At 31.7% G+C, this 11,827-nt stretch overlaps 2 protein-coding genes across 6 annotated transcripts in view; one reads left to right on the top strand and one right to left on the bottom strand.

Moving 5' to 3' along the window:
- Positions 1–68: 68 nt before the first annotated feature.
- Positions 69–11,827, bottom strand: part of LOC111640984 (ets DNA-binding protein pokkuri-like) — a 16,209-nt gene continuing 4,450 nt past the window's right edge. The window contains exons 1-3 of one of the 5 annotated variants that reach the window (XM_023387084.1): positions 8,081–8,259; positions 397–572; positions 69–293 (exon numbers count right to left, since the gene is read on the bottom strand). In XM_023387084.1, the coding sequence (XP_023242852.1) occupies positions 79–293; positions 397–571 (390 nt within the window). In that variant the 5' untranslated portion in view covers position 572; positions 8,081–8,259 and the 3' untranslated portion in view covers positions 69–78. Of the gene's footprint in view, positions 294–396; positions 573–4,036; positions 4,328–4,374; positions 4,577–6,200; positions 6,432–8,080; positions 8,260–11,827 lie in introns of those variants that run through there. The other 4 variants (XM_023387086.1, XM_023387082.1, XM_023387083.1 and 1 more) reach the window with 4 other exon arrangements.
- LOC111640982 (serine/threonine-protein kinase SIK3-like) overlaps positions 4,884–11,827 on the top strand; it is a 143,355-nt gene continuing 136,411 nt past the window's right edge. Inside the window, exon 1 of the mRNA XM_023387080.1 lies at positions 4,884–5,109. The gene's annotated coding sequence lies outside the window, so the exon portion shown is untranslated. The remainder of the gene's footprint in view (positions 5,110–11,827) is intronic.

The following is an 11,827-nucleotide window of genomic DNA, read 5'->3' on the forward strand; positions in this document are numbered from 1 at the left end:
ATGTGTCATATCGTATCAGTGTCATTCGAGTGTTTTATAGAAATTTGTTATTTTCTGTTCTTTTTTACATAAATTTAATCAACTGTACAAGACGTTGCTGAGACGTAACTGGAAGTCTTTATATAGTAGTTTGCCTCCTAAAGGTACACGTTGCACAAACATGTCGATGGTCATCAAACAGAGTGCTTTTCCGTTCATCAAAAAGCGATCGAGTTGCACTTCTGGAAGATGGTGACGTGTTGTTACATGATGCAACCAATGGGCCACATCCTGACGCGTCCATTGTCTCGGATCTATAAAACAATAGTAGCAACGTTCCGATTAGTTACGAAGAAAGAAAGAAAGGAAAAAATAAACTGTGGTAAGAGCGAACATCACGCTATAAGCTTGACTTACCTTGAGGCAAGGTTTCTGTATAATCCGAAGCTATTTTGGTATGTCCCTTAAGCCAAAATTCCTTAGGCAAGCAACATTGTTCCCACGAATCGGTGGCAAGGAGGGGTAGAGGTGGAATGCGACAAGGATCGTTCAAGTATGTGGTAGTAGTCTGAAGCATCACCGGACTGTTCATGCTGCAATTTAAAACAAGGAACGTCTTGAGTTTGCCAGCTTAACCGATCGACTAAAGCTTCTAGTTTACGAGGGACACGAAAAGAGGGGTTTGGCTCCTCTTTTTCTTTTTTTTTTTTTTTATTTTTTAGAGCCGGTCGGGAGCGTCACGAGCTGCAACGAGCGCTAGCACTTTTGTTTAAAAAGAACACCAGCTGCTGCATGCTCCTGGCCTGGCGCGGGTCGGGCAGACGTCACCTGGCCCTGGTCACGTGATCCCGGCGGTGAATCGTTTTCGAGCGCGAGCGCGACCTACCACCAAAACCACCTGCTCGTTGTTAACAATCCGGGGTGGCTCGAGGATGGGCAAACTAATCTATATCTTAGTTAATAAAGAAAGAATATAAATCGATCGAGAAAAACTAGTTGCTAAATTTTCTTGTTTGAGTTTAGGCCATTCGAGAATCTGAACGTACGTATGTCTGCACGTTTTATATTTTTACAAATTAAATAATAAAAAAGAAAAAATTCTTTCCTTCCTTTCTGGACTTTGCTTGGATTGAAATCATCCATATCAACAATACGTTGATAAAGCGATATTTAAAATGAATCCCCGGTGAAGGCGATTGTGGTGAACACAATAAATCGGGGTAGGAGCGAACAACAATGTGTAGACACATAAGTTTTTCTCTTTTCTTTTTTTATTGCTCCCGGTCCGGATGGTTGAGACAACATCTACTGAGGAACACGTGCGGGGATCCTGTTTGTCCCATCCCTCCGTTCAGGGTTATGAAAGGAACTGAGTCACACCTGGGCCCTCAACTAGCATTGTTTGGCGTCAGGGACAGGCGCGTGCCCACTCCCACTCCCCTTCTCAAGGACAACTGCGGAAGTAGGACAGGCTGTCCTTTGCTTCCGGTACGTAGGCATTCCCCATCTGCTGCCTCTTAACACACCCCGAGGCTTTGAGAAAGGAGGAGAGGCACAAGTAAAAAAAAAGCGGGAAAAAGTCACTTCTGTAATAAATATCGCCATATTAGCAGGCCGAAAAGCGCTAATGCAACGGCTTAGAACGTTTGTAATTGCTTAAAAATGGGCGAATTTAGTGTGTGTGCGTATATATATATATATATACACACATATAAGAAAGCTGAGTTAACTTCCGTAATAGTTATCTTCCTTAATTCGAAAAACCAAAAAATTTACCAAAACAAAAAATATATCGTAACAAATGGCGCCTTCTGTTATTTTCTCGAGTTAATAATAAACGGTACCGTAAGATAGCGCCATAAAAATAGTTTTTTAAATGTTGCCAGATTGTCATCGGCGATTATAGATTNTATATATATATATACACACATATAAGAAAGCTGAGTTAACTTCCGTAATAGTTATCTTCAACAACTATTGGGGTCAAGGACTCGGTAACACGAAACGAGTCACGTGAAGAGAAGCGCGGGCTATACGTGGAAAAGGTGCAAGAATGCAGGTAAAGATAGACAAATTCCATAAGCGCAGAATAAAATTACATATGCAGAATGAATGTGTACTTCGTAATGTCGAAAACAGGATGGAGTAAAACCGTTTTCATTTATTGTTACATCCGGTGTTTGTGGAATATTTGTACAAGTTCTTATCATGTGGGTGAGCAAGTTGGTGTTATAAATGAGTCATACAACTTTCCTAGAACTGTTAAGTATATGGAAAACGTTACCTCAAAAAGTACCATCTGCAGTTTCTTACAGTCGTCATTTCCTGCTGTGTTTGGGTGGGAAAAAGATATCATTTAGGTTAAGTAGGAGGGTAGTTCTTACTTGGCAAATGTCCACAAGGCACCTATTTTACTATATTTCGACATTTTGGCGAGTGATCGGCCTTCGGGAAAATATCCCAAATTTCGACAGGCGATTAGGGAAATTTTTCGATTAAAATTCCCCCCTCATTTATACGGTTAAACGAGTGTCCCGACCAACCTCTTTTCTAGACATTTTTGAAGCGAACCCTCATTTCTAGCCTTTATAAAACCTCATTTAATCGTCGTGGTCGTCCAAATTCGCTTGCTGATCGGTTTTAAAAGTGTATTTTGACCTTTTTTTTAAAATAGACTATCTTATTTTATTTATTTGATTTTATTTAGTTTGTTTATTTAATAAATCTCTAAAATTGCTACTGTTCAGCCTAGAAATTTGAGTTAACGCCTTCGATTTTAGCCTTAAAAAGCATTGCTTTTATGTGAAGTATGCCAGCTACTGCTTAATATTGAGCTAGAAATGAGTTTGAATCAAATTTTCAGGCTAAAATTAAGGTAATTTTTAGCCTTAGACACTTATTTCTTACGGGCATTTTCAGCAGATACCTCAATTATTACTTGGATTCAGGCTAAAAAAATATAGAGTTTACCTCCCTTAAATTATCAAATTTGGCCAAAAATTTTGGTTCCATTAAGCAAAAGTCAACGTTGTCTCAAAGCATTAATAATCGTGTGATAAATTACTGTGTTTTCCTATTTTTTCCTCCTGGAGGATGTCCTTTCTGAAAGGCGCCTTTCAACAGGCAAGAAACATGACATTCATAATAGTATCACTATCCTTCCAACATGTATGAGCCTCTGTATGCATGGTAATTATTTACAAAGTTCCCATACTAATTTATAGATATCAATGAACTATGAGGCAATACCTAGAAGTATAAGTGAACTTTAAACTCCTTACTATTCAAATTACGTCACAAATAGAAATTCTGGTGATGCCACACGACACTAATGCTGATAATATTTCATGTGACTGTGAGATATCAGCTTATAAATGAACTTAGAATAGCTTCCTGAGATTTTGAGCAGATTATACATAACTAAAGTTAGTTACAACTATAAATAAAATTTACATTTTAAAGTGTTTCAAGTTTTTATGACCTTTAGCAAACTACTAAATTGGGAATGTTTCGCGAGAAATCAACAGCTATCACGTGCCGGAAGCAGTGACGTTTCGGCGGCATTTTAAAGTTAAAAACGTCATCTAAATATTAAAATTACTTCGTAGAATTTGTACGAATCGACAAAATAACTCATCAATTTTAAGAATCGAAAAAATTTCCAAAATTTTCGGCCACGTGCACTTCGGTACGAAGCAACGCAAACTTAACTTCGCGATGCGTCGCGTAACGCTTGGCGCCAAACGATTTTGAGGAAATCTCCCGTATACGAGATAATATAACTAATTTTGTAATATACATGTTCCGAATTTTATTTATTTATTAGGAAAAACTGATGTAACAAGGTCACATCGCTTGAACTTTGAGCTCATCAAGATGGGTCAAAGTTGGTTTCCTGTCTCGTGCAAATGAAAATGCCCGCTTTTATACAAAGCGAATACCGAGAATTCTTTAAATATTCGGCTCTTAAGTAGTAAAGTAGAGACGATAATGAGGAAAGGACGAGAGGAGGGGGGAAATAGAAACAAAATAGAGAAAATGGAAATGAAAATATTACCTCAATAAAAATGGCGCCTGTGCAGGAAGAGAATCGATCGATACAGCGAAGAATAATTTTTTAAAAACACGTTTACAACTTTGTTAATTTCTACTGTTAACATTTTAAACAGCGTCATTTCCTCTTGCGTCATCTAAGACGATGACGTCGCACGACGTGTTACGCAAACATATTACATGCAATTTTAAAAGAGGGGGAAGAAAAGAAATTCTGTTCTAGCACCTTCGACATTTAGCATTTACACTAAAAATAATCCCTACGTAAGGTTTTAAACGATATTTCTTAAGCATTTGAATCGTTTCTAATGTTAAATAGTAACAGAAGAGAACTTTACTAACCTCTGTTTCATGTTTCGAGGGCGATCGAGCTGCACGTGCTGCGTTCACGTCAGAAGCAGTGGAAGAAGTGAAGAGACCAGACGTCGGGAAACAGGAAGGAGGTTGTGTCCGCCTCACTTCCGGTCAGGGGGAGGCGGAAGAAAGGGGAGGGTTCGGATAGGAAAGGGCCTCGCACTCAATTGTTCCCTGGAGCGTGATATTAGATGAACGAATGCACACCTGGTACCACGTGACAGCGTGCATCCGACCATCCCCTTTCCGGTTAAAGAATTAAATGTGACCGCTATCCGGATTGGTAATTTTAATGCAACAAAACATACGACAAAAATCGGAATTTCTTTTTAAATTTTTGATAGAAATGTGTTCGTTAATCGTATTTTATGTTCTAGAAAAAAAACTCAAAAAAGCAAAAATAATTTTTAAAAAATATAGAGAAAAAAATGCACGACTTTCACCATTTAATTCAAAATTTTGAAATTATAAATCGGTTAGAAATTGAACGACATAAATTTTTTTATTGTTACGCAATTTACCGACCGATAAAATCGCTGTTAATTTTCAATAACGTCAGACAAACTGTCGTTAATTACGAAAATCTTGTTTTTAGCTAATAATTTTAAGAAAACTATCGACTTTTTAAAATTATATTCGTTCTAATTTACCCAATCTGTTCGAGGAAAGATGAAATTTCGACAGCTTTGTGTTTGTAAATATCAGAAAATAAGTTAAATTCCAGTAAGTTTAACTGTCCAAAAATTAGAATAAATGTTATTATAATCTTAATTATATTAATTAAAGCTGATTATGTCGTGTAAAGCATCAAATTTTGCCGACATTACTCAAGTCCTTCCACTGTTTTGATCCTTGATCTTTGCTTTTTAACTGATTGCTACTAATGAAGTGCTATTGTAACATATTCAAACACGTGTCGAAATACTTCAGGATGTGTATAATGTTTTCAATTTAGTAAAATTACATAAAATTTTGTATACAGGAAACCTAAAGTATGCGAAGTTTTTAATGTGAGCATGCTCTAATGGAACTGTAAATTTTCGTGTAAGCCATTTAATTGGGCGTAAATTAATTTCGCACGTAATTAATTTATATTTTTAACTTTTAACTGTGTTAAAGTATCGAAGGGTGATTAAAGAATCACACAAAGTAACCGGATAGCTTTAGTAAATTCGCAAAATATCAGATTAATCCGCATGAAGTTGGTGTGCTAATTGTAAAAACATTTTAAGAATTTTGTAAATCGTAATTATAAGATTGAAAGTGGGTATTTTTTTTTACAAAATCAGTGTCAAATCAGTAACGGGCACCTTTAAAATTGCTAGCAAGCAGATATTTTATACAACCAAGCTCTTGCTTCCTAGAAGTAAACGCTCTGCAGCTATAGAAAACAGTTGTTTCCTATTGATATATATTGGTCAGGAGCATTTACATAGGAAGCGGAGCTTCCTATTTATTAAATGCTCCCGAGAATAGATCACATAGAAGAAATTTCCTGGTTATAAACTCTATAGAAGATAAAACTAATGCACGGATTAAAGCTTAGAGATGCTTGAAGATGTGTGTGAATCTTAAAATACAAAATCAACACCGTAGCAAGGAAGTGGATGAAGTTAGACAATTGTAGGATTTAAAATTAGGGATGCGAAAAAAATATTTTTTCTCTCATGCAGAAAATAAATAAATAAAGAAAAATAAGAAAACAAGTCAGCAATTTTTGGAGTAGGCGAAGCTCGTAGATAACTTTCCGGTAAGAAAGGCTTGAGTGAGTACTTATATTTATAGCGTAACGAAGAAAAAAAATATATACATACATATATCGCTATGTACAGGAAACGATGGTCCTGTACGTTGGGGCACGTGACCCATTTCGGCAGTGACGTCACCGCAGAGCACGAGTTCGCAGCATGATGCATTTCCGTTCTCGGCATGTGGCAAAATGAGGATAGTTTATTCTCCTTTTTCGACCATTCTAATTCAATTTCTGTTGTTAATAACGGAAGACGGATATTTATCTTATTATGAAGCCAGACGGAAAAATTCTTTGCTACATTTTTCATTTCCTCTATAAAAATCGCTCTTAAATGTAAACTATGTCTATTAGGACACACTTCTAAATAAATAATATATATATATAAAAAACTATACTATTACATACAAATAAAAACCCAGCGAAGCGGGATCTTGCAGCTAGTAAAGTATAAAATCAGCAGAAACATACATACATGAACTGTATAACAGTAGCTTAAGCAATAAACATATTAAACAGAACTGAAGAGTATATAAGTAGCAAAATCAGGATGTATAGACTAACAATATCTAAGCATATACATTTTATAAATCCAGATATACAGCAGCTGTAGCAGGAAGAAACAACAAAACCCTTCCAGTTATTAAAACAGGAAGAATAGTGAAATTTAAATACATGCAAGAAATCAGTAAAATATAGAAGTAGAAAAATATATGCAGCAAGAATTATAAATAAATAAATAATAATAATAAATAAATGAATAAAAACCTGTAAAGAAATTATAGTTAAAGCATTTAATTTTTACAAACAAGAAAAAATGGAATTGTAATGTTAGAAAGTATAAAAACTGTAAAATAAAGTAAACTAGTATACAGTCAGCAGGAAAATCTATACAGTAGTGATAATTCTGATTTATATCATACAGAATTGTGCAGATGGCAATGGCTGTATAGAGCAGATTAAACTTGTTAGTTTCATACAGCAACATTTTTATAAAACAATTGTAAAATGTACAGCAGATACAAATAATGTGATAACTTCAGTAGAATCTAAATATATATGTTCAGCAACAAAAACAAAAGTAAATAAATAAATAAACTTTTCAGCTGCTTGATACTACTGTATTTTAAACATATCCCACTTTTATAANAAGAAAAAATACTTTATAAATGTCTGCATTAATTTTAAGAGGAGAGGGGGAATAATGTAATTTTTAAAATATATTCAACACGTGGAACATGCAAAACGTTTAACATGCCATCCGCTTAAACACCAGGCAATCTAGAAGGAAAATATTTTAGATAAATTATTCACTGTTATATTTTTGTATTCATTTACTGAGGGTCGATACATTTTTAATTACGTTCAATAAATTGTGTAACAACGAAACGAAACGTCTCTTTATCTGCTAATAAATTAATTAAATAGACTAGTCGACACGTCTGGACTCCTTTACACTGATGCTGTTAATATTCTGTAAAGTTACTGAATAAATGATGAGTAAATAGTGTATAGACGATGTCAACGCACCACGCAATCATTACTATAATTACATTCTTTTATAACGTGTCATTCAAACTGAATATTCGACTAAAGGTCAAAAAATATAGAATTTTTTTGCCCTTGTTTCGCATGTAATGAAATGTCAACGGCAACAGAATTAATGTATAACTTAATAAATGACTTGCAATTAATTTGTATGAGTTTTTTTGAGTCATAAAGTAGTTTATAGAGGCATAAAGTGTTTATGTAATGAATGGCGTTTTTTGTTTAATTTGGTGAAATTAAACATTTTTGTATGCCATGTTATGTAATTTGATAAAATGTATTCACAGTAAAAATTCTGTTCAAATTCATTAAAAAATTATTGAATTTTTTTTTGATGATTTATATGAACTGAACAGCCGCCATTTTGAAATGATAAAAATTTTAAATTATGCTTACCTGTACTTACTACTGTATTTTAAAGTCTTTAATTTTTTCCTAAAATCTCTATAAATTTCCTCTTTTCTTACCCCAAAATTTCAGTATATTCTGAATATTTTAAATATAGCTTCAATGAATTAGTAGCCATAGATAAATTCTCTAAAAGATGTCAAAGATCATACATATAAATGAAAAAATGTAGTAATTTTGTCTTTTAAGAGCCTAAAAAATGTATATTATACATAAAAAATGGCAAATTAAATCATTAATTATATAAAAAAGCACTCATAAACTACATAAAATAAGCTGAAGAAGAAAGCAATTTTTTAAAACTTGAATAACATTTCAATTAGAACACATTATATTAGGATAGCATGTAGGCCTATACAGTATATATTTTATATATTAGCAAGCAGCAGAGATGATAAAAGTCAAATTTACATAATCTATATATATATATATATAAAAAACTATACTATTACATACAAATAAAAACCCAGCGAAGCGGGATCTTGCAGCTAGTAAAGTATAAAATCAGCAGAAACATACATACATGAACTGTATAACAGTAGCTTAAGCAATAAACATATTAAACAGAACTGAAGAGTATATAAGTAGCAAAATCAGGATGTATAGACTAACAATATCTAAGCATATACATTTTATAAATCCAGATATACAGCAGCTGTAGCAGGAAGAAACAACAAAACCCTTCCAGTTATTAAAACAGGAAGAATAGTGAAATTTAAATACATGCAAGAAATCAGTAAAATATAGAAGTAGAAAAATATATGCAGCAAGAATTATAAATAAATAAATAATAATAATAAATAAATGAATAAAAACCTGTAAAGAAATTATAGTTAAAGCATTTAATTTTTACAAACAAGAAAAAATGGAATTGTAATGTTAGAAAGTATAAAAACTGTAAAATAAAGTAAACTAGTATACAGTCAGCAGGAAAATCTATACAGTAGTGATAATTCTGATTTATATCATACAGAATTGTGCAGATGGCAATGGCTGTATAGAGCAGATTAAACTTGTTAGTTTCATACAGCAACATTTTTATAAAACAATTGTAAAATGTACAGCAGATACAAATAATGTGATAACTTCAGTAGAATCTAAATATATATGTTCAGCAACAAAAACAAAAGTAAATAAATAAATAAACTTTTCAGCTGCTTGATACTACTGTATTTTAAACATATCCCACTTTTATAATTAAATAATTAATTTTTATTGCTTATTTTTTATATTGTTTACGATTTAATTATTATTTTAATTCCTTATATTGTGGAGCTTAATAGTACAGTCACTGCTTCTGCACTTGAATAAAGTCTAGAATATATCAGCAAAAACTACAAAATATCAGCAGCAATTAATAAAATCAAACCAAAGCTTAATAATTTAATTCAATTGTAAAATCAAATTGTAAATATATATATATAAATGAATAAAATACAATTATAAAACTTTTGAAGGTGAAAGAAAATTTAAACTTTTGCTGGCGCCATCTGGTGTCAACTATATAAAGGAAAAAATAATTCATTTCTGAAAAGCTGTATTTTAATCGTAATTTTTAAAAAATATACAGGAATAAGTATCAATAAAAATAAATTTAAAACATTTATTTATTTTTTTATATTTAATACGAGAAAACGCGATAATAGACAACGATAACAATTTATTACATTTTTTCGCGTTCTGTTTTAGATGTACAATTACTAAGTATTTCAACGAAGTTAACAATAGAAAGGTTTTACATAATTTAAAGATAATTAATATTAGAAGAGAAAAATAGGATATTTTAAAAATATTCAGACGTCAAATCTCTACTAAGAATCATCTTCCGTTCTATAACTCCCTCTGGTAGCTACCAATGACGTCTGAAGTGACGTCACGTTATCAATGACGCAGACAAAGTATCGAACTAAATTTTTTTCCCTTTTTTTTAAATATTTATTTTCGAATAAACTTTATATTAAAAAAATAAAATAATAAAAAACTATATATATTTAGAAATTCTTAAATTTAGCAAAGTATTAAAAAAATAATGATTAATTTAAAAAGTTTTTAAATATTTCTCACATCAAAAATCATATTAAATCTTCAAAAAATGTCTAAAATATCATAAAAAAATTAACTAAGTTTAAAGAAATAAATTAAATCTNGAACCCACTAACATCGACACACCAAAACGAAAAAAGAAAGAAAGAAAGGGGAAAAAATGAAAGAGGAAGAGAAAGTTAAAAAACAGCATTAGAAATTAACAGTAGTAGTGGTTGTTTATAAAATTTGTAAATGAGTAAAATCTGCATTAAGTCCAATTCCACTTGAGATACGACAAGCGACCTCCTCAATCTCTCCACCCAGTTGACCTTTAACCATTAAAATTTAATATCATCAATGCCCATAATACAATAACCTCCCTGCAAAATTTCAGAAGTTTTCGACAAAACGCACGAAAGTTATTAAGCTTCAAATTAGGCCAAAATTGTGCCCCCCACATATACATATATTAATCCCCGAATTTTTATTGCATTTCTCGACGTTTCAAGGTCCTCTGAGTACAAAAATGTATAAATTTTGGAATAATTTTTTAATTAACAAATTTTATTCGTATGTGTACCCATAAATGGGCCGAAAAGTCAGTTAACCTAAATATATATAAGTTAGCTAACTTGGTCAACTGACTTTTGGACCACTCTGAATATACATATAATTTTAATATATATAATTTTATTTCTATACTTTATGGAGAAATTTTCGATTCTTCAGGATTTTTAATTTTTACTTTTTTTTTCAGAATTTTTTGGGTTAAAATACTTATACTCTCCCAAAAGTCAGTTAACCAAAGTGTAAATAAGTCCGTCGAATAAGTAAATAAAATATCGATAAACTGACTTTTGGGTCACTTTATTTTGCGAAGCTCAATTTAAATTCACCGAACCTTCTATTTTTTAAAAGTATTTTTAGAAATTTTATTCTCTAATTTCAAAAAAAGTTTTTGATTTTTGTAAATATTTTCTCAAATTTTATTTTATTTTTTATTTATTTTTATTAAAAGAAATTTTTAGGAAACATTTGTTTTGAGAATTTTAATTTAATTCTTAAGAGTTTCTTAGATTTTTATAAGTTTTCAAGGAAATTTTATTCCCTAATTTGTAGTGAAAATTTTAGATTTTTCTAAATATTTTAGTTTTGCAATTTTTGAAATTAAAAAGAAAATATATATATATAATATACAGTCAAACCTCTAAATAACGTCCACCGACTTGGCCTTTATTCGGAGATAGACTCTGTTAGAAGTGACCGTTGTTTGGAGGTGGACACTGTTCAGGACGGCAGTTATTTGGAGGTGGATCTTGTACAGAGACGATCGTTGTTTAGAGGTGGACCCTGTTAGAGGTGGCCTTTGTTCGAAAGTTATTTTGTACATAATAAGAAAAGTTCCCGGAAAAAATGTCCGTCGTTTAGAGGTAGCCGTTTTTGGAGATTCGATTATATATATTTTGCGAATGTTAATTTAATTCTTTCAAAAATTTTCGAATTTTCTTAGACTTTTCCTAAGAAATTTTATAAATTTTTTCTTTCTAATTTTTAGGAAAATTTTGTATTTTTACTTTCCCGCTTGTTATATGTAACAGAGGAAAAATATGGCGATCGGACAAAATAATGATTCCCTCCGAAGATTTTTTTTCTTTGACGCAGGGAATCTTGAAACTTGGAAAAATGCAAAAAAAAAAAAAAAAAAAATTT

This window comes from Centruroides sculpturatus, unplaced genomic scaffold (genome assembly GCF_000671375.1).
Source record: "Centruroides sculpturatus isolate CEXI.00-Female unplaced genomic scaffold, Cexi_2.0 scaffold187, whole genome shotgun sequence".
Taxonomy (NCBI): Eukaryota; Metazoa; Arthropoda; class Arachnida; order Scorpiones; family Buthidae; genus Centruroides; species Centruroides sculpturatus.